General features: G+C 39.8%; 3 protein-coding genes across 4 annotated transcripts in view; 1 reads left to right on the top strand and 2 right to left on the bottom strand.

The window, feature by feature from the left end:
* Positions 1-27,866, top strand: part of LOC108089159 — a 125,478-nt gene that overhangs the window by 16,691 nt on the left and 80,921 nt on the right. For both annotated transcript variants that reach the window (XM_017187283.2, XM_017187284.2), the window contains exon 3: positions 18,505-19,406. In XM_017187283.2, the coding sequence (XP_017042772.1) occupies positions 18,700-19,406 (707 nt within the window). In that variant the 5' untranslated portion in view covers positions 18,505-18,699. The remainder of the gene's footprint in view (positions 1-18,504; positions 19,407-27,866) is intronic.
* On the bottom strand, positions 1,776-16,147 carry LOC108089160 (cGMP-dependent protein kinase 1). Its single transcript, XM_017187286.2, is given in 11 exon segments — positions 1,776-2,604; positions 5,298-5,529; positions 5,587-5,907; positions 6,305-6,543; positions 6,594-6,763; positions 7,283-7,566; positions 7,646-7,803; positions 9,440-10,411; positions 10,413-10,433; positions 10,824-10,895; positions 14,014-16,147. Coding segments are annotated over 11 exon segments (3,090 nt in total). The 5' UTR covers positions 14,119-16,147; the 3' UTR covers positions 1,776-2,088.
* Positions 4,065-4,625, bottom strand: LOC108089165. Its single transcript, XM_017187296.2, has 2 exons — positions 4,559-4,625; positions 4,065-4,484 (listed from the first exon to the last, which is right to left on the bottom strand). Exon 2 carries the CDS (start codon positions 4,467-4,469, stop codon positions 4,149-4,151), a length of 321 nt encoding a protein of 106 aa, XP_017042785.1. The 5' UTR covers positions 4,470-4,484; positions 4,559-4,625; the 3' UTR covers positions 4,065-4,148.

Raw genomic sequence — 27,866 nt, 5'->3', positions numbered from 1 at the left:
CGTGGCATTGCAGGAACTGGGGAACATTTCGACAATTTCCGCTACCGTCGGGCAGCGCAAAAAAAAAAAGTGGAAAAAAAGTGAAAATTTTCATTTCGCAACTGTTTCTTCAGTTTGGAATTTGCCATTTCTTAGACACCTCCGGAATTTCTATGCGACTGCACACCGCGGCGACAAAGTTGGACGAAATGTCATCATTTCCGTTGGGAAAACTGTGCGCGCTCAACCGTCAACGTGAAGGAAAATTGAAGGGGAAAACCGCCGACGCCGTCGCTTAGTTTTTCCCCGGAAAAACGATGACGGTGACGACTTGTGACTGGTTACGGGCTGGAAAAAAAAAGGTTAACTAAGAAAGCCATGCAAATGCCCATTTTATTTTCCCACAAACTTTGGGCTGGCGAAGAAAAAATACGAAATACCCGGAATCAAAGAACTCTTCACTGGTCCCAGCCAATCCCTCTTACGGCCCTTAAACGAAGCGTAAAATTGTTAAATGAGTGCGAAAGTCTACGGCGAAAAAGGACCTCTTCTTATTCTAGGGATCCCAACTTTCGTCCTTTGACCATTTCGCAGCCGCATAGTAAATTATTGATTAACCATGTTCGTCTGCTGCTAAGCTTATTCCAACTTTCCGTATTCGTAGCTCAAATTAAATTGGGCTTTTCCCCGCATAACTGAACTGAATTTCAATTGATTGGTTTACAAGGAGGAGCTGGATTACGAATTCGAGTGATTGGGCTTGCTCTACAGGGTCCTAAATTAACCATGGAGAGCTAGAGAAGTTCATCTCATGCCTAATGACTAATTACACTGTCTTGGAAACTTTGATACTATTCTGTTTGAAAATAATAGAGGTTTGCTTGATAAACATGTAGAACATTCGTTTATATTAATATTAAAGGGGAATATTGTATTGATTATTATTTTTTTACCTACAAAAATATTTACACTTTAGGAAAAATAAATCTCGTTTGGAATAAAAAAATATAATAGCTTCTAAATAATTATTAAAATCTTACATTTCTCCTTCTGTAATTAAGGATATAAACAACAGTTTTGACAAGTCAGCCAAAACATTGATTCTGCACAACGGAATTGTTAACTATCATTAAGGTAATTTGTTGTTTATACTCAATAAACTTATGGAAGAGACGACAAGTCATTTAGGTGTACACAATATAATTTCCTCAATCACATTTGGCATCCTTAGCAGTTGTCTTTGAATGGGAAGCTCAAAACTACCCAAAGACACAGATAGCAGTTATGTTGAACAAAATAGGGTGGTTATGCGCAATGAAAACCTCACTCAAATGATGATGTATCTAGGCCAGGAGAGACAAAGGAACTCCATTGATATTGATGAGGATGATAAAGTCCCTTGTGTAACAAAACAAGACAGTAACGTCACAATAAGTTATGTTGCCCAACCAACTCCGTTGTTCGCCAGCTAGTTTTCACCTGTTAAAGACAAAGTGCTCTTATATTTCTAAACTTTGTGGAATTGCATTTGGCAAGCAAAGCGTAAAGTAAAGAACGTTGCTAAATTGAATTTGTTTGCTTACCTGCGGTTTTTCAGCGGTGAAAGCAAAAGAAACCCAGTTTGCGGTTCTAATTGATGCCGCGAATACAAACAAACCTTCGGGCCCAGCTGCCCAAGCAGTCTATGTCGACTTTCAAAGCGAGTAAGTTATTTAATGTTTCCAAAAAAACCTAAAAAGTGAGTCATTTAAAAGTTCAAAGCAACCTGAATTTTAAGTAAGAAGCCCTCAAAGTTGTACCTTTCAATTAGCGTAAAATTTATTCTCAAGGACTTCATGTAAACGAATTGATATAATTGTTCATGTTTAGTGTACAGTGTCTACTTTAAATGTATTTTATAACTAAAAAACTTTTTACATTAAGTATAGCAAATAGGTTAAAACCTATTCAGATTTTTAAAGCTAGTAATTAATACGAGGTTGTTATGGCTGCTAAATGGGACACTCCCAAAATATAAATACAACACTTTTTCAACTACTAACTAATATCCGAAAATTAAAGTCAGTATTTACAGCTACTGTTTGGTTACTTCATCAGCTTTAAGAGTCTTTAAAAGTCCTTGTCCCAACCGCTCAATTCCTCCGGTGGTTCGTAGTCGTTTTCCACACCGGACGGACCGAAGTATTGCAAGTCCGTCCAACTCTTCAAAGGTCTTTTGATTGGCGATGGCAATTGCTTAAGTTTCAGTCGCTGCCAATCTAGACTTTCGAACCAACTGTGTCGTTTGATGTCGGCGATTCCTTTGCGCTGATATCCCAGCCTTTCCGCCGGAAGTTGCTTGCAAAGATGCCGCACCAAGTGCTGTGCCGACTTGGGTATCCTCGATGGCATGTGGATGACGTCGATGCCACTCAGGATTTGCTGGTAGATCTTGATCTGATTAACGCCCCTGAAGGGCGTCTTGCCAACCAGGAGTTCGTAGACGAGGATGCCCAGTGCCCAGTAGTCGACGGCTCGATCGTGTCCTCGATCCAGGATAATTTCGGGGGCCACATACTCAGGGGTTCCGGCAAACGTGTTGGTCTTCTCGTTGTGACGCACGAATTTCGCAAAACCAAAGTCAACCTGGTAATAAAAAATATATGAAATCTATTAGCAAACATGTTAGAAGTTCCACTTAAAACCTTAAGATGAAATTCAAGCTTCTATAATTTGTAGCATACTTTAAGACATTTGCAAAAGTGTTTTTAAATCTCAATTAATATCTGTGATTATTTTTCGGATCTGAAAAATGTTAATACTGATAACTAGAGCTCGGATAGTTATGCACGAAAAAAGGCCAAAATATGCATGCAAATATGCACGAAAAATTGGAAAATATGCTTAAGAATATGCATTTAAAAATACAAAAAGATATGAAAGAATCATGCAAAAAATAGTCAAAATATTTTGGAAAGGACGGTTCTTTATTTCAAAACTAAAGTTTTACACAGATCTACTGGGTTTGGTTTAAGATTCGATATTAACGATTGGCTTCCCTGATCGGCTTTTTCTTCCTTCTATCTTTGGCAGCTTTGTGCTTCAATTATGCAATATCCTGATTTACTTGGAATATTTTTTTTTCTTGAACTGCACATTCACAATACGTACAAAATGATGACCCATCAGACCGAAATACATACCTATGTATGTACTTTGGGAAATCCGGCTTTCATACGCAATATATGTAACTTTACCGCGCTTTTTTTTTCTAATCATTCCGACGAATTTGGAAACAACTGATAACTTTGAATGCCACGGACGAATGATAATTTAAGAATATAATAAAGCGTTTTTGTTATTAGTCATTGAGAGTACATTGATGAGTCAGTAATGCTCATTTGATGAAAATAAGCAACTTAAAAGTCAAATTACTTTCAATTCCACGCAATATTCTTATACACAACTCTCGCCCAATTTCACAATTTCATATAACCCCTGAGTAATAATAGAACACTGGTAATTCAAATTTTTTGTGAAATTTTTTTGACTCGAAATCATTGGAGAGCGATGTAATAAACAATATTTTTTGTTTTGTTATCCGGTGCAAAAATAAATAATGATGACGACTTTCCGACACGCGAACAGGCTACGTATAACTGTCCATGTGAAAAACATTCATATTCCAGATTTATCTCGCAGACTTCCAGACTTGGAATAATCGGAATTCTTGGGATAAGAACTTCCTCTCCTTTAAATTTACCCTTGATGATCGGAAATTCTGACTATTTATTAAATTGCGCGAACGCCGTCCAAGTCTTAATCGTCTAACAGCAGGCATTATTTCCAATTGTTTAAGCTCACTCGATTTTTTGTTTAAATATTTTTTTACCGACTTCATCGATACACAATATTAACGCAGCTATGATCTTTGTAGTGTGTTTTAGAATTTTACATAAAACATTGTGTACATCTGTTGAGCCGCTAGCGACTTTTCCAGAAAGTTTTCCCAAAATTTTCTTATGGTATAACCTTCTTCTGGCGAGCTCTAGTTATAAATGACTTAAGCACGCAAATAAACTTAAAAAACAAAAATATATTTATACCTTCTTAAATAAAAAAATATAAAAAAAGAGATTTAAAATCCACCAAATATATTTCCAATAACTCTTGCTAAAAAATATAGTGGTTCAAGACAGTGGGTTAAGATTTTTCTGAATATAGTCGACGACGTCCCATCGATCGATGATCCCGAGAAAATCTTCGAGATTGCCGACCGTGGCGTTCTGGGGGTCCCGCTGGCTCCAGCTGTCGAACACCAGACCCATGGGATCGTTGGCGTTCTCATCGACGAAGTCCTTCTGCTTGGCCAAGTTCCGGATGCCTCGCCAGTCCCGCTGGTAGCCATCCACGGATCGCAGCACCTTCTCGCGGTTCAGCATGCGGGAGAGCTGGATCCGGGTCTCAAGGCTCAGTTCGGATAACGGGGTGTCCTTGTAGTGTGCCGCCATCCCGATCCCCGATCGCTTCGTTTGGCGTAAGATTTTTAAATATTGTTTAAATATACACAGCACACACGCATACAATCGGTGGCACTCACACAGCTTCGCGCTAAGCACAGAAATAAATTTTATTCACTTTTTTTCGAGTGCGTCCGCTCCGGTTCGCTGTTTTGTTTCGACTGGCTTTCAGACGCAATATAGCTTTACCGCGCTTTTTTTTCTAATCATTCCGACGAATTTTGAAACAACTGATAACTTTGAATGCCACGGACGACTAATAATTTAAGAATATAATATAGCGTTTTTTTTTATTAGTCATTGAGAGTACATTGATGAGTCAGTAATGCTCATTTGATGAAAATAAACAACTTAAAAGTCAAATTACTTTCAATTCCACGCAATAATCTTATACACAATTAGATAGATTTGTTATTAAATGTATTCAGTTTTTTTTGTTGTTTTTCGTATCAGAATGATTTTCATATGTCACAGCTAAACTATTTAAAGTTTTGATGAATGAAATATTAAAATATGCTCGAACATGCACTTTCGATCAAAATATGCTTTATGTATGCTTTATGGCCATTTACATAACTATCCGAGCTCTACTGATAACAAGTCTCTTTAAGAATTTGTTTAACGATTTGAGCACCTAAAATAGCTCCTAGCCTGGCATTGGGAATTTATTTTATATGCTAGAAAATTGAGAACATTTTTAGTGAATATTTTTAGGAGGTTAAAACAATTTCTACTAATTAAAAGTTTTTATTTTCCAACTTTTAAAAGAGATTTCTTAAAATTATTGTTACTCCCCCTTATTGGATATGTTTCCCTTACCAATTTGCAATAGCCATCTGTGCCCAGCATCAGGTTCTCGGGCTTCAAGTCTCTGTAGATGAAGTTGTGCGAGTGCAAGTAGTCGAAGGCTTCGACGACACAGCCCGCTATAAATTTGGCGGTCTTCTCATCGAAGTACTGGCGCTTTGACATCACCGTCCATACATCACCGCCCATGCACGCCTCCATTAGGAAGTAAACGTATTTGTCATTGCGGTACGTGCGATAGAGTCTGAATTGAAACAGTATTTAAGCCTTCACGGAGCTAAGTGCTTGAGTTATGACTTACTGAACTATGAAGGGCGAATTGCGGCACTTAATCATTACGTTCTTCTCGTTGTAAACGTGCTCGATTTGATCTTGTTTCACCACCTCGATTTTCTTGATGATCTTTAGAGCCAAAGCCTGTTGCCCCAGGGCCACCAGATCCACGCGTCCAAAGGCTCCACATCCCAGAGTGGCTATCTTCTTCAGCTCCGAAATGGCCACTTGGGAGTATTCGTTGTCGAATTCCAGGGATTTGTTACTCGATCGACCACTCGAATCGCCGCGCTGACTGCTGGGCTTCTCCCGCAGCTGCTTGATGGTTCCCAAATAGCTTATGAAAGCTCTAATAAAAAAAAGATAAAAAAATAATAAACTAAATAAATCAAATTGGAAAATGGTAACCTAATAAGGCATTTTAAATATTTAACCAGCAAAATACTTGTTTTTGACTGTTAAAATAAAATGTAACCCAAGAAAAAAATGTAATATGGAAAGTTAATAAAATATTGATCAAAATATATAATTTCATATAGAATATTGTTACTCTACTATTCTGTTGAACTGACTTTTCCAAAAAATTAAAAAATTTCCTTTCTTTCTTTTACCCTAAACAACTATACATGGTATATCTTGTGTTTTTTTGTTTTATTTATTCTTTATGTTGGTTTCATGCACCTATACTTCTTATTGATAGCCAATTATTGATTGAGCGTTGACAAAGTGTCCTATTTGTTACTCACTCTCTGTCGAGCATGAGGACCTCGGTTCCCGGGGCGTCGGCATAAACACTGGCCTGTCGGACATCCGCGTTCAATAGGGCCTGCTCCCCGAAGTAGTCGCCCCGCTTCCTCTTGGCCACAATCTGCTCCTGCTTCTGCTCGTCCTGCTTCTTTATGGTCACCGTTCCGCACCGGATGATATAGAACTCGTTGCCCACCTCGCCTTCTCGCACAATACAGCTGTCGGTCTCGTAGAATTTCTGAAACACAATGAGTTGAGGCATCGATAAATCGGATGATGGATTCTTACCCTTTGCAGTAAATCCACGACTTTGTATAGCAGACTTTGGTCGAGTTCCTGTAAAAATGGTGCTGACCGCAGGAACTGAAGGTTCTCCTCGCGTTCTCGGGAGCCAGAGATTTGCATGATGGCCCTGAAGGTTTCGCGAGCGATTTTCCAAACGCGGGCATCCGTGGCAGCTAGACAAAAAGAAAATCATATTAAATGAGAATTTATTATAGTAGATTTTAATAGACCCTTAAACGAGTACAAGGCTGTTGTAATGGTTATAAAATTTTAAAAGGAATTTATCTATATTTGTAAAAACATTAATACAGAGTAGTTATTGATATTAAAGACTAACTAGTTGTTTGATTAGTCTTGAATACAAGTTACTCAAGCTAATTTTTGGTAAACTAAAAAGGCAAAATGTTATGGTTATTGATTTCGAAAAAAAGAGAAGAATTTCCTTAAAATGAAAATTCAATGAATTTAATAAGTTCCAGAAAGTAGTTTTAAATAAAAACAAAAATTCTCCACCCTTCTCAAAATATTTGTTTTTGAAGGGTATTAAATTTCCTTTATTAGCAGGCTGCTGCATTTACCATTCCACTTTATTTAAGAGTGGTTTACAAAATATTGAAATTTATTCAATTTATTTATGATATTTATTTATAAGTTATTTTCTTGGAATTTGAAGTAAAAGCGAGAGAACTTACCCTGTATCGTTGCCTGGCGCGGAGCATTGTAGAGGATGGCCAGTTCGCCGAAGACGGTGGCCGGTCCGAAGTTGGCCACCAACTGGCCGGCGCGGATGACATCGTAGTGGCCCTCGGCGGAGACGTAGATCTCGGAACCCTCCTCGTGCTCGTGGATGATGAGGCTGTGTTTCTTGTAGCTGGCCGGGGCCATTGCATTGATAACCATCTCCTTGCGCTCCTTGTCCATTAGATTATTGAGGAAATCATTGCGCTCAATGGCCGTTCGTATGAGATTGCGTGTGCTGCGAACCGGATTCATGGGGCAATAACCACGGATTGTTTGTTTTTCTCTAATTCAGCATTGGATGCCGTTTCACTTACGCTTCGTCCTTGGCAATAAATTCGATTTCAATGTCGCCCTGAATGGGCAAATTGGGACGGGCGAAGATGAGGCCACCTTCCACGCGATGGGTTTTCGGTGTCGAGGAATCGTTGGATTTCTGGCTATCGCTACTTTCCTCCGGCTTTGCTATTTGATCCTTGTAGTTTTCGTGTGAAATTGCCCAAAGAAAGAAAGGGAAATAGATACTTTTAATACAGTAGATAAGGAACCGGATTGGATTTCGTTTAAGGAAGATTTTTAATGGCTTTAAGCAAGATAAGACAGAGAGACAAAAAAAGCTTAGGCTTGTATATTTTTTTTAGTAAGATATTCTATAATCAGATATTCTATAATCTAAGAATGGTATTGAAGGTTTTGTTAACCTAATCGGTAGTTGGATTTTTTTGCAGAAACTTTTTATTAAATATTTTTAAAATGTAATACTTAAATATGAGCTTATGTTTTAAGTTACCAAAAAGAAGAGAAAACAATAAATATGTTTTCCCTTGACTTTTAAATACTTAAATATGAGCTTATATCTTAAGTTACCAAAAAGAAGAGAAAACACTAAATATGTTTTCCCTTGACTATTGTAAACTAGTTGTTATAAAGTCCAGCAACAAAAAGTCATTATAAGCATTTGTTGCGTTGACTGAAAGAATTGTAAGCACTTGTACCAAGAAATAACCTCTTGGACAGAAAAGCATATTGTGTCAAGAAACAGCACGGGAAATTGAACCTTAAGACGTTCATTCCTCCGAAGCAGCTAGAGATTCCGTTGTTGGAGGACCGATTAGCCACAGATTGCCAATGGAGCAGATCCAAGGGAGCAAAGGGAATAAGAAATGTTTCTGTTTGGGATAAAGTTTTCGTTCGTGTCTGTCGGCGAACAATTAACATCTAACTTGTTTCTACAAGTGAGTTGGGCGCACGGTTCAATTGCAATCTGTTCTGAGTTTCACTTTCCCCAATTTTGCCTTTGGGGCAATGGGAAGTGAGGAGGGTTGTGTGTCGACTGCCGCATAAAAGTTTCTTCAAATAGTAAATGGAGTGTAGCATCTCGACACACAGTTCCTGGGAATAAGTTTCGAGGTATTTAAATATACAGAAATGCTAACCCAGTCACTTGTTTTTTACTCACATAAGTTAAAAGTTGACCGTTGTGTATCATAAAACCAATTACGAACAACCAAATTGAAAAAAGTAATGGACTTTTGAAACTACTTTTATTTAAAGTATTGATAACTATTTTCAGTAACTATGAAAATAAAGGTATATAGGTAAAACTAAATAAAAAAGCTATACAAAATATATAAAAAATATGTTCTTCATTTCTTTTTAAATTATTATTTAATGCCCAATGCCTTATAAAAGTTTTCTATGGTACCATAAACCAGATATAGGTATATTTTAAATCATTTTATTTCATAGATATACACATTCGCAAGACTTTTAAAAACAATTTTTGGTTATTAAATGGTATAATTTTTTTTAGGGTTGAATATCGTTTTTGCCGTGTTGAAAGCATCGACAATAATCATTAGTAGGAAAATCTTTTTAGAAAATCTTTTCCGTTTAAAAATAAAAAAAGTATAACTTCTGAGCTACAACTGTGTATCTAAGTCCTTCCTGGTACTATGGAGCTGCCTTATCTATCGTTACAAATGACCCCCACTAGCTGTTAGAAAAAGTGTAGTTCCTGCAACCATTGACAACCTAGAGGCAGGTCGAAAAACCGCAGAACTCTGGTTAGTTGAGGGGAATCTCATTTGGCCAGCCACCTCATTACTTACTTGGCTGTTCGAAGCATCCTGCTGCTCCTGCTGCTCCTGCTGGTCCTGCTGTTTCCCCTGCTCCTGCTGTTTCGCCTGGTTGTCCTGCTGCTCCTGCTGCTCCTGCGGACGCTCCACGCTCCGCTTCTTGCGCAAGTGGAGCGGCGTTCCGGGGACGAGGAGTTCGGGCGGCAGCGGCGGTGCCGGCGGTATGTTAATATCGGGCATCGTGGACACACGTCGCCGCCGATGGTCGTCCGGATGGCTCTTGGCCAGATAATTGAGTGACACATTGCTGGAGCTCTTGGCGCGAAGGGGCGGAGCCAGCAGTAGTTTGGCCCTTGGATCCTTTTGCTCCTGCGGCAGGGTACCATTTGTCAGCTTGCTGTTACTGTTGTTACTGCTGTTACTGTTGTTGTTATTGTTGTTGTTGTTGGCATCGCTGCTCTGGCAGGACAAGGTGTCGTCCGCTTGCTGGGCGCTTAGTTCCTGCGTGTGACCAATGAAAAACTTTACAGGACCTTCGCTCACAGGTGTTGTGGAAATGGAGGCGGAGGCGGTGGTAGAGGGCGTGGCAACATCCTCATCGGCAACGCCCTCATCAATTATGCCATTCACATTCACTTTGAGTTTTGACTTGCCGCCATCGAGGACATCGGCATGTGCATTAGCACCACCCGGCTCCCCCACCCACAAGTCCTTCTCCCCCTTCTGCGAATTCTCCTCCTCCTCCTCTGCATCCTTGACATCCTGAATCTCGATGCTGGGCACCTCGGTGGGCAGAGCGGTGGGCCGTCGCTCTTTGACTGGTTTTAATTTTGAACTTGAGCGTGCGACATTAATTGCACTGCCGCCTGAAAGGGACGACTCCTGCAGCTTGTCCTTGTTGGAGCGAAACTTGCGCTCCTGCCCGCCATTGTTTGCGTTCGCCCTGCCATTCTCGACAACCGGCTGCAGTGGAGGGGAGCCGGGTGACGACTGATGCTGCGCTATTCCTCAGCCGTTGAAGTTTGGCCTAGGGCATCGAGTGGCGGCAACCAAGGACCAACCATGGAACCAGGACCAAGTACCCACCAAACATTTACGAAGACAAACACAGCGGTGCAAAAGTTTCGGTTGTGGTGTTCAGTGGACATTTGGAGGCGTTGTCGAGCAGCAGTGTATATAGTATATATATATTTACAAGTGTTTTGTGCCGATATTGTTTTGTGTACAGCGGAATCGTTTGAAAGTATAAGAAACATACAAGCATGTGTGCAAATATTAGTCGAGTTTCGCAAAGACAGTCGAACGAACAGGTGGAAGCGCGATCTGAAGTTGTGCAGCTAAGAGGTTTCTATTTCTGGTCTCTGGTTTCCAGTTGCCAGCTTTTGGGTTCTAAGTTGTGGGACTCTTGAGTACTCACCTCACTGGCACTTGGAGTCACGATGGGCGAGTACAGTGGCTTCTCCTCCCGACGGATGTACAGTCCGATTTGCTGAAAGACAAAGCGCAAACTTGCATTAAAATTAATTTACACACGAGTGTTTGCACTGCATACTAAGAAACACAAGCGAATATACTTGTCTTTCTTCTTTTGACATCTCCTTGATATCTTCTTGTTGAACACGTTTATAATTTGCTAAATTAAATATTTGCCATCAATAAAAATCTTACTATACCAACACCAGAAATAAGCCGCAAACCGTCAACAGAAGCCTTTTTTATACCACAATGATTACTTGTATTTACTTTGCATGATTTATTGCCTTATTCCACTGACACACACTTTTAAGCCAAGTGGCTTGTACGTCATTGTCTTAATCATTTTATTCAGAAAGATACATATTAAACTGACTTAAAGGAAAAGTTCACAATTGTGTTGCTTATTCGTATCAACATGCTTAAAAACGTGGCAGAAAAACTTTTTGTTTTCTTATAATATTTATATGGTTTCCAAAAACATTTCTGTGGGACTCCCAATAAGTGCAATTTTTTATTGAGATATTGTTATTACTTTGTAAAAGAAAATTTAAAATTGAAAAATATTTTCGAGTGCTTTTAGTCCTGCCCTTAAATGAACTATGTATTTAATTTGTTTTAATCTTTTATCAGTTTCCGTAAAAGCAATTCGATGCCGGACAACTCTTCCTACTTATTTTTTGACCACTTTGGGTATGTTTACAATGTCATTTTAAGCCTCCATTAGGCCGATAACAGCCAATTTCCATTGGCATTGTGTCCTTTAAACACGGGGCTTTGTGTGTCGCATTTTGCGCTCAGTACTCCTCGCATTTAAGTTGCCCCATTGGGTCCCTTTTTTGACCTTTCAGCATGGCAGCCAAGGATTCCTCGTTAAGTATTCCAGATTGATTGGCTTAAAATTGTGATGAGCGGCAAGCTTTAAAAAAATCTCCCAAATTTTCATAGTGGTGGAAATGGTTTGTTTACCAGAAAAAGAAAACTTGTGTGGCACCTGGCCTTCATGACTTGTAACCTCTTGAAAAGCGAAAAGTTTTGACACGGCGTGTGTCATGTGTCGTAAAAGTATTTTTGGGATTCGCTATTGTTGCGCAAGAATTGTTTAAAAATGACTTAGACAGTTATGACTTGAGCTTGTCACAAGTCGTAATAGAGTTTTAATTTATTCTAGTTTTTAGTTGTTTTCGATTTCAGTTGAGGCAATAACAATGTCCACCTTAAGTTGTAACCACTTTGGGTAGGTTCGTAAATACTGATTTTTATTTTAGCAACATCTTGAAACTTTTATTAGCTATGTTCATATGCATTTTCAGTTAAGTCATGTGAGAAGCGCTCGCATCTTATCTTTTCAATTGGCGTGGGGCCTAATGAAATATTCAAACCTGTTTGGGGGCCCAGTGCAAGCATAAATAAACACGTGTCAATTTGCGAGTCGCCTGGTTGACTTTGCTTTGATATGCTAATCGAGCTAAACGCCGATATTTTGACAGGTTTTCCGTTTTCCCACACGGAAGCCTTGAATTCTGCTTTTGGCCGATAAAGTCACCGATAACGTTGAAGCGCGCAGCCTTCAGGTGAAGTTTTCCCTATCTCATTTTTCTTTCCTTTTTTTTCTGCGGAGGAGGGAAAACTCTTGAGGTTTGGTACCCTCGAATTTCTTAGACTGCGTCCTTACACGTATTCCTCCCCCGAGGGCGTTTTTCCATTTCCAAGGGCTTTTTGCCAGTTATTTAGAATTACTGTGACGTGTAAGTTGTGCGTGCAATCACGTTCATATTGTCATCCTCCCGCGCGTCCTGGAAACATCATGTCCTCTCCTCCGAAGGAGAGACAGCTACAGATGTTTCTATAGATAGCCGAGCATCCGACGGATCCTGCATATTTATACGTCATTTGGAGCTCCGGCTGCAAGCTGTTCCACTCACACACACATTTTGTTTTTAGATTTATGCATGAGCCCCAACCCAGCGATTTCTGTTTCTTCCCACACCTATTTATATGCATGCTTATCATATTTTTGCATACCTAATGCCAACTCGTCGCCGAATGTTTGCTATTGATGAAAGCGCCAGGATTGCAGATAGTCAAGTGCCTAGCAGATTGAAGTATTTCGGCCAAGTAGTGAGTCCCTCTGACCCATTTGTCAAAGTATCCATAAAATACAAATGTATTTATGCAACGCAAAAAAGGTTCTACTTTCATTAATCAAAATCTTTGATATATATTTTCCAGGAAGCACTGGTCACTTTTTATGTTCGATAATAAAAAATCCCCAAATTATATACATTTTATTTGCTTAATGACCATTGCTCATTTACCATTGAATTTTCCCAAACAAAAGTTAATGGGAATTTGGGTATTGGCACTCGTATTTTTCCTCCGGTTTTGTGCTTTTGAGATAAGCCCATTAAAAGTGAACGTCATGAACAGAAAAAAAATGAAAGATAAGAAAAACTAGGTTTCGCTCCACAAACATTTTTACGTGATTCAATACCCTATATTCAGGAGCCACAAGGTCATTTCCGATCATAAATGCTGACAGCCAAATCAGCAGATAATAAAACACTAAATATAACCTCTGATTTAATTCTTCTAATCAGTAAGGAATCAAAGCGATATTAACAAATTTTCCGTGTAATGTTTGTACAAATTTATCCAGGCTGTTTTTCATTCAAACTTTCCTGATTCAAACTTTTCTTTTGACAAAGTCTCTACATTTATTTTTCTAGTAGTATAGAAACGAATTGGTCTTCAAAATACTTTGAAACTTGAAGTTTCCTAACTTAAAATTTACTTTAGAACTCTTAGGTTCCCAAAAGTTGTCTTAAATTATAGAACTTAAGTTGACTGTTTTTCTTAAGAACATTTTCTTGAAAATGAAGAAAGTTATGTTGTTTTATGTTATTAATATCGTATTTACAAATTTCAAAAAATGTCCATAAAGAACTAAATGTGTTTTGGGTATTTTGAAGTCGAAACTCCCCATATTTGTTTACTGTTTCGCTTCGCGTTATTTATGTTTTTTCCTCGCCTCCCCGATTAACTTAATTAAGCACTTGATGAACTTATCTGCGGACTTATCGGATTCGGACAAGTGCAGTACTGAAGCGTGATCTGTGGCACGCGGAACTCACCACGGGACTATCTTGTGTGTTGAGTATCGTATCGGTGTTCTCATCTTCGGCGGGGGTGAATTTGTTTTTGCTGCGGTGGTGGAAGAGTCGGGGGAAGCAGGCCATAATGCTGTTTACTCCCGCTAATGTAACTGTTATCCGGCTGTGATTTTTTGCGACTTCGGTCACTCTTTTATGGGTTGCTCGCTGTTTTCGCACACTTTTTATCTCAAATCGTTTGCTTTGTTCGCTCGTGGGTTAAACATTTTGATTACCCCGGCCATATTCTCTGATTTATGGTCAAGGATTTAATTGCGGCTATAAATTCGTGCTGTTCGGTTGCAATTGTCGCGGATTATGTATGCTTCAATTTCGATTGGGCGCCAATTCGATTTACTTCGCACACGACACACTTATTGGCTTTAAACTGATTAGTTGTTGACTATTTAGTTGTTTATCGGTATCTTAGTTATTCAGGAATATCTTATCGCATTGGTTTAGTTTTTTTAAGCCAAAGGTTTTCTTTTTGACACTTTAAGATAACGATTTAATGCACTTGATGAATTTAAAAATGTATTTATCATTTTTGATTTCGATTTGGATAAGTTGTTTAAATTATATGATGCGCAAGGAAACTGAAACATATTATTAAATTTGTTGTTGTTTGTATTGTATAATTTTGTTTAATATTGATTGCCTAACGGTTTTGTAAAGTCCAAAGTTTTTAGTGTGCAAAGAAAACCACTAAAGTCAGTATCTTAGGAGCTTTAACAGCAAAACTAGAAGTACGCACTCAAAAGGCAACGGGCCAGATATTCAGCAAGCCATCAGCTTTCAGTTGGCCATCAAAAACAAAGGATTTCGGAGGGCTCCACTAAATTCTGGGTTGACCACATCGGTTTATCAACTGTCCCAGAAAGCGGGAGCAGCAGCATTTGCTTTGCATCTGATAAATTTGTTTGTGGAACAAAAGTTTCAAAGTTCAAAAATTATGCGCATCGTCAAGTTGGCTGCTTTAATTACCGCTCGGAGCGAATTGTGCTACCAATTTCTCCGGTTTTTGTTTCTATCCGCCACTTGGTCATTGCGATGAGTCAGTATGCTTGCTGGCTTTTATCATTTTGTGGCTCTTATCGCCTCAGAAATGCCTAATTGTTTTCTATTTATGCGGGGGATTTCATTGTTTGGCCGAAAGCTCTAAAGCAAATGCCTTCAACGAAAGGCGAAACAATACTGGGGGTGCATTACGACAATTCCGGTGGAATTATCAGAGCCCCATTGCTTCGAGTATTAACAAATTTACTGGCCTCAAAAATCACAAGCCCACATACTCGTACATGGCCAAGTGTTTTATCAGCAAAGAATTGTATTGTATTTCCTTATACGATTTGTTCGATAACGACAACGAAACACCGATGTGCATTTCACATTGGAAAATAAAGAGCTGCCCGTCCGCTTGTTTTTATGGCCATTTGTGTTTTGCTTTCTCTGTTGCCATGATTTGCTTTGGCAAAATGAAAAAAAAAAACGAAGTACAAGCTGAAAACACTGGCAAAAGTAATGGCAACAGCTACATCAACAATAACGATGAGAGAAAGGCCGAAGTGATTCGACGGAGCCGCCAGTCACGAGTCACTCATTTATATTAATTTATTGACATTTCGTTTGCAGTTATCAGCACACTTTTCTGCTTCTTTATTTGTTGTTTTCACTGTTCTTCAACGTTGCCTTTTCATTGCATTTCATAATGAAGTTGCTGCCTGATTTGGCCAAGTAATTGTTTTTGGGTTCTGATTTGGTTTATAGCATAAACTCGCTTTATTGCTCTATCGATGACTTTTCGTTCAAGGCGCTTCGATAAGGGTTTATGGCAAAGGTAAAGTTCACGTATGTAGTTTTACAATCCGATTGGGAAATTATGTTACCAAAAAAAAAAATTGTGGTTAAATTTTAAACTATTTTTTAAGGACTGACGCACAGGCCTTTTTTTTATACACTAAAACACTCGAATGTTTCCGCGAAGTTGTCAGCCATATCTTTCGATTAGATATCAATATCAAGAACTTCAAGATGATTGATATATTTGTTGACTTTCAATTTGTCAAATTGAATGGAAATGATATTCAGAATTTTTCCTCCACGCAGTGGTGTATTTTCTGCAAAACACTTTCTATTCACCAAAAGAACTTAAACTTTGAAAGTTGGTTTTCGCTTTTCAACAAACCACTTGAGTGGTACACGCAAATGAAGCATGTCACCGCCGAATTATTGAACCAAATGACCACGAATTAATCGGGTTTTCACTTCCGAAAAAACAGAACTCCAAACGGATCATTTTACACTTTCGCACGTAACAATTTCCGCTCCACGAGGGCCATTAATTCGAGGCTGATTCACTTGAAATCGGTTCACGGAGCCAAGGCTTTCCGATGCCACTACTATTGATGGGTATGGGTATATTGCCACCCGATCCGCTGAACCTTCCGCACACCTGCCGCCGTGGAGGCTGATAACTCGACTAATTTAACGCGGCCAATTTAAATTGGCAATTTGCTCGACGCTCTTACGTCGACTGCGAAGTCGACGGCGACTGAGAAATGCGACTGCGACTGCGACGGGCGACTAGCTTTATGTTTATCGGTATCAGCTGAAGTGCCCGACTAGCGGCCTTATCTATCGAGAAGTGTTGGGCCTGCCAGGCGTCACTGTTAACGCGAGACGTTCTTTTGGCCCCAAACACACATGGAAGTCGCCCCCGTCGAAAAGGGGGCTAAAAACACCCAGCTGGAATTGGAATAAACAAATACCAGAGCGCTTATCTTAAGTAAACACCATCTGCCTTATAGAGAAAGTCAAACAAGGCTATTTATTTATTTTTGGGCTGGCAATATAGTGTTTGCACAGAATCGGAAATGGCAAATTTACAAATATTTAATATTGGCTGTTCCCAAAATATTCATCTTTATTCTGGTAGCTCTTTAATTTGGGTTTTGTAACAGATAAGAAAAGGTAAACATTGCTCAATTTTTGGGTGGTATTTACTTAAGGTTCTTCAGGTTAAATATACAGGTTGTTCTTATGATATTGAGCTTTTAAATTGGTTCTTAAAATCTTGTACAATCAAATTTAAGCAATTACGCATTCAGCAATAATTTATTCAGTATTTTTTTAACAGAAACATTTATTATTTAATTACAAATTGCAACTTTCAAGTTGAATTATGGATACATTTTGATCAGTAATAATTTGGTTACAAATGTAATACCCTTGTCAGTCTAAAACTTTTTATAGGAGTTACTTAAGATACTTTCCTAATTTTTTTTTATTTAATATGTAAATCAAATGTGTTGACAAATGGCGAGACCTGGCGTCACAAATTGGAATTCTCCGGGCGTTCAAGATAGACGAAAAGTTTGCCACTGGAGGCGTTGGAGTTTTTATTCATTATGCCCTAAATGCGTAACTAAAGCAATTTCAAAGTAGAACTCATTTTCACTCTCGACTTGGTTCTTCCTCCTCTTCTTCAGCCCCCTTCTATAGAAACCCCCCCTAACCCCCTTTCCTACGTGCTCATATGCCTAAAAGTATGCACGTATCTGGCGACATTGTCGTTTGATTAAACTTGTTAACACACATTCTCGGAAGGACTTTTTCCGCCAGGAACCCGCGAAAGCAGCCGGATGCCAAAGTTTGTCAGCTTTAAACTCAGCGGTGGGAAAACTCATTTGGTCCAAGGAAGCCAACGAGAACGAAGGCTTTGGCATAAATTGCAAAATATATACGAGTATAATATCTACATATATGTATATCTGACTCTCTGACTGGGTATTTCCTGGCCGGGCCGGAAGTTCTATTGCATAATCTTATTAACCACACATCCCAACTCAGCCGGCACTCTATGGATGCTGAATAATTTATGCATCCAATTCCCAGGCAGCGGCAGTTGGCCAGAATTGTTGACAACTCGCCTGGCAATCCGTATTTTGATTTGGTTTGCCAAGTTTTTACTGATCCGATTAGCCCATACTAATTACCACCGGCTGTGTTTGCATTACTTTGCCACATGTATTTGAATTTGATTAGATTTGATTGCATTTCTCTTGCTTTCTGGCCGAGTGGCTAGACCACTGGCAAATATATTTATTAACCCGTCGAAAGTCGGATTGGATCTGGCAGAACCCAAAAAAAAAAAAAAAAAAAGTGTGAGGCAGTCGAAATATGGGAAAACAATTTGGGGGCTGTAAAGAAAAACGGGTCGGGTGTTTTTTGTGTGTGCTCTTCTGGTTTTTGTTTTATGACCCAGCGACACCCGTGAAGGCAATGATTGATGCGCTCCTCGAGCTCCTTCGCGTTTTAGTGGATCTCCAAATTGCTTTTTTCACGCTGACAGTCGACGGCCGAGCAAACGTGGAAAGCCAGCGGCAGTTATTCAAATGCAAACGACAGCTGTCAAAATGGTTTTAACTAAAAATTCGACTTTATCTTTCCCTTTTTTTCTATTTCTGCTTGCAGCCTGTGCGAACACCAAACGAAAAAAAATGGGCCGAATGTCAATGAGTGACTGGGCCGTGGCAGCCGCCAGGATCCCGCCAATTCACGTCCTCGCCGAATGATAAGCTGCCTGCGGGCTAAAAAAAAACAAAAATATCCAGAAAATAGATAAACTAGGAATCCTTACGAGCGGGTGCAAGTGCAAAAGGCGAGTCAATGACCCTCGTCCGGCTATCAACGATCGTATGGCTGCTGATGCTCCTGCCGGCGGTCCTGCCACGCCCACAAAAGGATGCCGACCAGAAGTTCTCGCTGCCCGCCGTACCGCTTCCCCCGCCGCCGCCCTTCACCCCCGGCAAGAATCACTTTGCGCTGAACGCCTTCGCCGGAGATCATTCGTCCGGTGGCCATGGCTCCTCCGCCTCCTCCTCCGCTGGAAATCCGGAATGCGGTGGGGTGCTGAAATCCCGTCACGGAATCATCCAGACTCCGAACTTTCCGCACAGATTTGCCACGCCCATGGAATGTGTCTGGATCATCGACGCCTCCGATCTGCCAAAGGCCCAGGGGCAGGGAAACGTGTCCATCGTTGTGTACTTGACCCAACTCTACGTGCTCAGTGGACTGAAGTTCACGGAGTACATGTACTACTCGGATGACTTCAAGGTTCCCGCCCACCGGGTGTTCTCCCTCACGGAGGACGATGTCACCCAGGTCACGTGGGTGCAGTTCCACAGCCAGTATCTGGAGATCCGGTTCACCATGGCCACGCTGGATGGCACGCATCTGAGAGCTCTGGATCGCCTGCTGGACGTCTACGGGTTCAACATCACCTACGAGGTGCAGAACGAGGTGAAGTCATCGCAGTGCAACACGCTGCAGTGCCGATTCCTCGGAGATTGCTTCGCCAGTTCCGACTTCAGGTGAGTCTACAAAAATAAATATAAATACGAATTCAATATCTGATATTGCATGAAAAACATATTTTCATCTTCCTATTTTCAGCAGTTAGAAAAAAATTGAACAGAAAAGTTAATCAATTTTTGAAGTTCAAGCTGGAAATTTAGAGCACTAACCTAAAATAAAAAAATAAAGTTGCTTTCAAACAAAAATGTAGCTCTGAGAATCTATAAAAGCAAAAATAAGTTATTCGTGTAACCTACATGGCGAATGAGTAACATTTTTTATACGAGGCGGATGAGTAATATTTGTTTAATACTCATCCGCCATGGTTGCTTATATAAATTCTCAATTTAATGAAAACTGTTTTCTTTTTATTTTGTTATTCAAATTAAATTCAAATATGACATTTTTTTAATCTTTAAATATATCTTAGAATTTAAATACTGTTAAATTTTGTTTTCAGATATAAAAGTCTTTAATTTTTGAGTGTAAAAGTTCAAGTGAAAAAGTTTTCTATTTGTTTGGTTTGATTAAATTAAAAACATTTAAAACAATGCCCACATGTTCCACCAAATTAGTACGAACACACCTGTATAGTTCCGCTTTAAACTAACAACAGGGCAGTTAATAAAACAATGAGAAAGGGAAACATTTCGGACGCTGGGAAATATGTATGTGCAGCACTCGAGCATTCTGGCAGTCTGCAAGCTGGTTCCCCGTGGACACGAGCACCTGCGTCCGGAACATGTAGAATATTTAAGCGCCGGCAAAACTTTTACGGCTCTCATCGACCTTCCACCGCCCGGACATTCAAAAATACGGCGCTGGGAAAGTGGAAAAGTGAGAACTGTGGAAAACCAGAACCCAGATTCAACTGCGTTTCGAGTTCAGTTTCCTTTCTGTTCAAACAAATCGCAAACGCGAAATCAGCGGCAGGCGAACCTTTGAAATTGTTAACTGCTCGCACATCAATCTTTCGCCCCTTTGCATTTGGTTTGGCTTTTCGGTTGGGTTTTTTTTTTTGGCTCGGGATCGGTTCAAGGCTCTCCACCTAAACCAAGTGGGAGCCATACATTTGTAATGTTTCAATAAGTGGAGCCCGTAACAAGAGAAACCCGTCCGGATTTTCACCCCACTCCCGATTTACTGGCGGAAAAAAAAAAAACACGAGGAAAACCTGAAGTGAAGCCGGGGAAAACAATGGACGGCGAACCCATGTCAGTGAAGGGAAAGTTACAAAACGTATGCACACACGTATGCCAAAAGTCAAAAGAAAAGCTGGAGCTGAGGAGCGCCTGATGCATTTTCCCTGACAAAATCCAGCTAGTGGGTTTTATGAATAAGCTCGGCAATTGAGTTTGACGTGCTCGACGGCGAGAGTTTTGTGGCACAATGCCTTGACAAGTCGTGGAAGGGCTTTTCGGGGCACTTGATTAATTGAAGAGCTCCTCGATGCAGCGCACAATCCAGGGATTCCGCCTTTCACTTTCCCACACTCTCGCGAGTTCTCGAGCGGTAGAGTCGCAAATGAAATTATATTTTCAATTGCTAGGCAATTATAAAGTCTAATGTCAATAAATAGTCCATTTGATGGCAATTAACATGTAAATAGCACGTCGGACGATGCCCCCAGAGGACGTTAAACAAATCAAATTAATTGTGCGATTTGTTGGCTGAACAAAGCGGAGAGGCTCCTTTTGCTCTATGTATTCATGGGCCCTCCGAATGATTTCGGGGAAAAACTTCTGGACGAAGTTTGTGAAGAAGCTGCAACACCCTCGCCTACTTAACATAATTATAATTAATTGCCTCGCTCAAGGCCGCGCATCCGTCCGGCTAATTGAATATTAATATCAATGTCGAAGTGCGAGTGAAATGCCCAGCCGGGCGGGCCAAAAATTAATATAAAAGTGACAGCTGAACTAAGTTGCATCTGCCCGGTAGCGTGTTGTCTTTGGCCCCTCGCAATTTTCGAGGGAATATATAATTTCGCGCCTGCCACGTAGCATACCGTAACTTAATTACCAACTAAAGGCAAATGGGGGAAAGGTCCCGTCCTCTACGTGCCTCAGATAAGGCCGTTCCGCCATAATTTCCCACCCCCGAATAACCTCCAAATATCTCTCAGTGCACGATGAAGCGAAATGGAGGAAATTCGGAGGGGGAAAAAGGGGGAAATGCTGTCAAGTGACTTGTGTCAGGAGCAAAGGCATCACAGCTGCTGCAAACTCGTATAAACAACAAAACAGTCATGCTCATGTTGTCAACTCCCCGCCACAAGGATCGTGTGTGTGTATGTGTGTGTGTGTGTGTGTCAGGATGAGGGGGATAAGCTTCTCCAATCCCAATCCCTAAACCCAAACCCAAACCCACCAGCTTAGTCCTTTCACTCTTTGGTCCTTTCAGGCAGCTCAATCTCGCATTGCATCCCCGTTTACGGCACTCGTTTCCAGCAGCTCCTTTGTTGAGTTAATGTGCGAAAAATGCATGGCATCGGTGAATGCTAAATAGATGATAAAGGCGCCGCGAGCAGCTCGTCCCGAATCTTTATGTGTCACCCAGAGTGCGTGTTCTCAGTGCTCCCCCGTTTATTAATTTTCTCTTTTTTTTTTTTGTTTGTTAGCTGCCACTGTTTTACGCGTTGAGTGTCATCTCGTTGAATTTGCATGTGTACTTTATGAACAGTGGAGGTTAGAATTATAGGAGAGTGGTTTAGAAAATGTTAATCAGGGTATTATAACAAAAAGCCGCTACTTTTAAGCCTGCAAGTCGTAAAACTTTCAGCCACCATTCATCGACATTTGACAACCAAGTTTTTGATTAAAATATGCATTTTTTGGCATACAGCATTTTTGGACAGAGAATTTACCCTTTAAAAAATAGTTTATTATGCTTCATAGCAAACTTAGTAGTTTTATATTATAGTATAGCAGGGAAACACTTATTAAGTTGAAAGATAAAAAATGACTGCCATAATAATCACTTTAATATTGTTGAAAAAAATGGAAATTGCAAATATATTTATAAAATAGTCAATAAGGTAAAGAATCTAACAAGCAAATATACATTTTTTTCAAAGTTCCTTTTTCTTAAATAAAGTAAAAAAATATTGTTACTATAATTTTGACCATAGCTGTTTTTAATATGTGCCAGCATTTTTAATAAGCACCTTCTAGCGCAAAAAGTAAAAGTGTCAAGTGCCACGCAGCTTAAAGCTAATGAAATGCTGAAAAATGAAAATCCAGCTGAAACGAAACAGACTAATTGTTTTTGCCTAATTTAATCAGAGAAATGTATTTCATTTAATTTAGTGGCTTGCTTTTCTTGATGCCATCGGACTGTTCAAGAATTTCCGCAAAAGTTCCACGAAGCTCATTAATGGTGGCGACCACTAACCCCATTTGATTGCCAATAAACTTTGTGTAAAATATTCAAAATGCTGTTGAGCTGCGAACTGCTGGCAGAAACTTTAGAAAAGCGATTCCAAGTTGCCTCCAAGAGCTAGGGAGCAGAAACAATAAGCCATAAACAATTGGCCAACGGCCAGGAAGGAGTTGCTGTCCCAGCCAAAAGCTGTTCGTTGTTGGTCGTTGGTTTCCATTGCGAAGCTTCCCTTCTTTTTAGTTCTGCATTTATTTCGACTGACTGAATGCGTTTCTGTTTGCATTTTTATGCATTTATTTGGGACTCTGGCGCACACGTTCATCAATTTGCCACTGGCCAGTGAAAATCTGTCGCACTTCACCGCAAAACTCAGCAGAGCAGTAACCAATTTATATTTTTAAATACTTTTCCGTTTTTAAGCCATTTCGGTCTGGGCCCTTACTTTTGTTTTCCTTTCCTTTTTCGTACGGTTTTCGGGGGCTTCTCTATATTTTCATTAACAGACGCTTAATTGAAAAACTTTTTCGCTTTGAGAAGCGTCGTCAGAAGGCCCAGGCCACTCTTTATTGAACCGATTCAGTAATTTAATCTATTTTCCCTTCAAGTTGGCAACAGAGTAGAAAAGTGGCAAAATGTATTCACAGTTGATGAGCAAAATGGAAAAAAAGGCTCCTTCCGTTCACATTACGCATATATTTCAAACTTGTTAGCTAAGTCTGCCGCCAGAAGTTCACTCTAAACACAACATTGTGTATTTGAGTGCCCGAAAATGTAAAAGAGGCTGTAAAACCCAATCCCAACCCACCGATTGGCAACCTTTTTGTGCCAGCATCGGTAAACAAGCAGAAGAAGCTGCACCAACGGCAATGACATCGGTTCCGAATTAGGCCACATTCAACCAGCAAGTTGTTTTTGTCTCAAAATAGGGTTGGTTTGGCTCCAGTGACGGATTCATCAGGGTTAGAGGGGTTACTTTTCAAATTAAACTACACGAAAGTTTAACGAACAACATTAAAAGTTTACTTTTTTACTACTAATGAAGATGTAGATGTTTCTTAAAAGAAAAAATGTAAAATACAGATGTAAATACATGTAAAATACATTTTTTAAGAAATATATTTGATATCAACTGGTTCCTTTGATTTATTGCTCTAGTTTGTATTTGTATAGGTATATTTAATTTAAAAATTGTTTTGTTTTACCTATAGCTGTAATAAAAAAAAAAAACAATATTAATAATTTCATATTTAAGGGTTTTAATATTTTATAAAAGTTGTTCTTAATTCCATGCAATTATATTTGAACTGTTATGACGGGAAGAAGCTGGAGAAAACTGAAAATAAATGACATTTTTAAAAGTTGCAAAGGCAATTACAATATTTTCCAAAGGCCCCTCCCACGAATCCTGGATCCGCTCCTTGAACAGTGAATGGAGATGGGTGAATATGAACCTGCTCGCCAATGAATATGCGTGGCCAATGGCTGTGGATCTGCGTCCGTTTCAGCTTTAATAACAAAAAGCGGAGCTGGTGCTGAGCAAACAGAATGTCAGCACCAAATGAGATCAGGCTGTGGGTGTTGGGTGGGTTGTGGGTGGGTGGTTTATGGGCCGGAATAAAGGACCAAAGGGACAGGGACATGGCAGCTGGCGGCTGGTCGGAGGTGCATCCTTGTGGCCAATGCACATGCCAATGGGCTTGCCACATGGCAACTGTGTCAGTGTCATTCCGATTCGCCTGCGTGCACCTCGTGCATTGTTTGCCATGTCAAACATTGTCATTTATCCAAAGTCGACGACCGGGGAAGTCCCAGGGAAACAGTTGGGTCACATCGGAGGCCAGAGAATGGAGAGTGGAGTCCGAGCTTTGCATATTGCAATTAAGTTTTGTTTGGCCCCCTGAAAATTCGCACACCGGATCCCCGGCATGTGCCGCTCAATTAAAACTTTTTGGACCCAATATTGTGGCGAATCGGTGCTTTTAATTTTCCTGTCTTGCAATGACGTTGAGGCACCTTCGCCGCAAATTGGGCTCTTCGCTCCAACGAGAGAGGTTATTACTTATTTTAAAAGTTGGCAAAACAGAAGAGAACAGGAGAGTAGGTCGAGGCCGAAAAATATGTATTAAGAACTTTTGGTCTGGAAAAAGTGGACAACTACGGAATTCTTAAATGCAAAGTTTTTTTTAAGGTAATATTACCATAACTACTTACTGCAATTAAATCAGAAATGAAAAGGTCCCCAGATATGCAAAAACATTATGATTATAAATGGGGCACCCAACTCGAACTAAATAAGTTAACGCAGCAGAAATAAAAATGATTTTAACGCTTGAAAACAAAACCATTAAAATGCAAATAGAATAACGCATACATGTATATTTTTCATATTAAACATCCTTTGTGTTTTACGACTGCGAGGCGGTAAAATGTCGGCCGCAAAACCATTTCAAAATCCCAACTCTTGCCGCCCGCGCAGTCAGTCACCTTTTCACATGCGAGTACGACCATCAAATTAAATTTTATTGCATTAGGCGAATGGGTGAAAAAGTAATTGCCAACATTTCAGCCTTTTCTTTCCATTTTTCCTTCCCCTTTCCTTTTTTTCCCCACTTTTTGCCACCGCTACTTTCCGTTTTTACGGCTACACGTGCCACCGGCAAGAAAAAAGCAATTTGTTGTAATTTCATTGCGTTTTCATCGCACGCTGCCCATCATTTAAAGTGGAATTAAATGTGGGAGCAGAAATTCATCAGGCTTTGATTCGATTGCTCGATGTTTTAATTATTGATTCTTTCCAACGAAAGCAATTAATTTTACAGAAATCGTAAGGAGTCGGCAAGAAAATACTTTCAGCACATTTCATATGATTTTCTTCTCCTTTGAATCGAGAGAATCATATCAAGTTTTTCCACTTGTACATAGTCGAAGTTTTTGCTGGCGCATTACGCGATGTGAATGTCTGAATGTCCGTTCGTCCTAGTCGCTCCTTCATATTTTCCCAAGCACTTTGGCTTTTTGTCAAAATTCTGGCAAAAGTCCCGGCCAGAATCGCGCAACTAAGTAACAATTCTGGCGACTCGCATGACATATTCATGGCAGCCATATGTGTATTTTGGGGCATTTGAGGCAAGTCGCTATTCGCCATTCGCATTCGCATTTCGCATTCGCCTATCGTCATTTCGCATTTCGCAAATGCAGTCAAGCATTTCCCCAATTTTTGTCAGCACTTTTTGAGTGCAGTCGCATAAAGTTGCTGCAGATTTTTGGCAAGCGATTTTAATTGTTCGGCTTTCCGAGATCTGAATGAATTTAAAATGCGCAAAATTGGATTGCCAAGAGCGGTCAAAACAATGCCTTTGCCCCCGGAGAATCGTACAAAATCTATCTGCTGGCCATCAGCGAATCGCAACACATGCCGTATGCGCAGCACATATAATTTTTATTTAAAACAAAGGGCCGGCAGCACCAGGCACAAATAAAGCCAAAATAAAACCCGCTGTGCCAAATACTTTTTTGTGTACCCAGAAAAAAAAAAAAAAAAAAAAAAAAAAAAACAAAAACTTTCGAAGTGCACATGTCGCAAAATACACAGAATTATGCAAAATAAAAAAAGCGACGGCCAAAAACCTGCAAACACACGGCCAAAAAGCAGCTGCAGGTGATTTTCGACGATTCGTAAAAAATGCAAAGCCCGTTTCATTGAAATGAAGAAGGTTTAGTGCCAGAGCTCCTGTGAAAATGTCCTGCCTCTTTTTTTTCGGACTGGTTTATCCTTACGAATAGCTGTCGATATGGAAACTTTAAGGCCGCATAAGAAGTTAAAGGTTTAACAGGATTGGGGCAAACAATTCGTAATAATGTTGACGTTAAAATGTGTGTTAATTTTACAGAATTATTTCCTCTTACATATTCATTAATTATTTACAAATATAAATCTATTATAGATCTTTTGTTGCACAAAATAATTTTATCATTGCTTTATTTTTAGCCATCTTGAGGTTTTCCTTGCCAACTAAATTTCGCACTAATTTAATTAATTAAAGTTGCGCATGCCCTATATTAAATTCCATAAAATAAGATACGCACATGTGGTTGTCCTAGAAAAACGCTTCCGTCACAGAAGGCGAAACAAGGAGCTGTGGCGATAAGTGGGAGCCAGGACTTGTAGGCATCGCAGATGTCAGGACACAGGGCAATTAATTTCCGCTACACAAAGGCAGGCCGACAAGACCACAAAATTCTTATGTAACAAGGCAGTGGGTCAGTGCTTAAGTCGAACAAAGGGGCGGCTTTCCTAGATCCAAGCAAACTCGAACATATATATCCATGTTCGAATGATAAACTGCTTTATCTTCCCAAAATATATAGTGGTCAAAACATGGGAACGGAATGTACAAAACAACAAACACTTGAGCAAGGACGTTCGAGGAATTTTGTCTGAAGTATGAGCTATATATAATATTTAGCATAATTGCGGCCGCCAATTCAACTTTTCTACAGCGACCACTCCAAAAGTGATTCTTTGCTTTGGCAAGTGAGCACAAGAAATTCGAATAAAAGTAAAAGTTTTATGGGCATCAAAAGTTTTTTGTCACTTTTGTTTTGTCCCTTTCCCGAGGGAAGATTTCATTATTCTTCGACTAAGCGGCTTGGAACTTTTTTCTTTTTGATTGTAACATACCCAGACTGATTTGAGTTTGATGATAATATCGGAGAAGTCGGAGAAGGGAAACTGCAGATGTTACTAATAGGTCAATTATAATTGTTTTTTCATCGAAAATCCATTAGGCTTAAGAATTCGAGAAGTGTCAGCCAAAAGAGGTGGAATTTTTCTCACTCTTTTCTCTGAGATTTTCACGCTTTCAAGTTGGAGTGCTCAACCTTTTTTGTATTTTTTCTTTGGAAAATAAAAGGACGAATGGAAAATTAATTCCGGTTGGCGTGTGTCAACAACGCATGACTTACGAACAACTGGGGAGAGCATAACAATTGTTCCTTCAGCTGAAAAACGAGCGACAGGAGCGAAACAAATGGCAAGGAAGCCCAATTACTTTGAACAAATGGTTACACGCTTTTTTTGTCATCGCGTTTAGCCA

The sequence above is a fragment of the Drosophila ficusphila genome, unplaced genomic scaffold, assembly GCF_018152265.1.
Source record: "Drosophila ficusphila isolate 14025-0441.05 unplaced genomic scaffold, ASM1815226v1 contig_723, whole genome shotgun sequence".
Taxonomy (NCBI): Eukaryota; Metazoa; Arthropoda; class Insecta; order Diptera; family Drosophilidae; genus Drosophila; species Drosophila ficusphila.
The sequence above is the reverse complement of the archived record's forward strand: the minus strand, read 5'-3'. Positions and strand labels throughout refer to the sequence as shown.

Excerpts from the sequence above, each read along its gene's own strand:
- LOC108089165 (XM_017187296.2), bottom strand. The coding sequence starts at position 4,469 with ATGGCGGCACACTACAAGGACACCCCGTTATCCGAACTGAGCCTTGAG.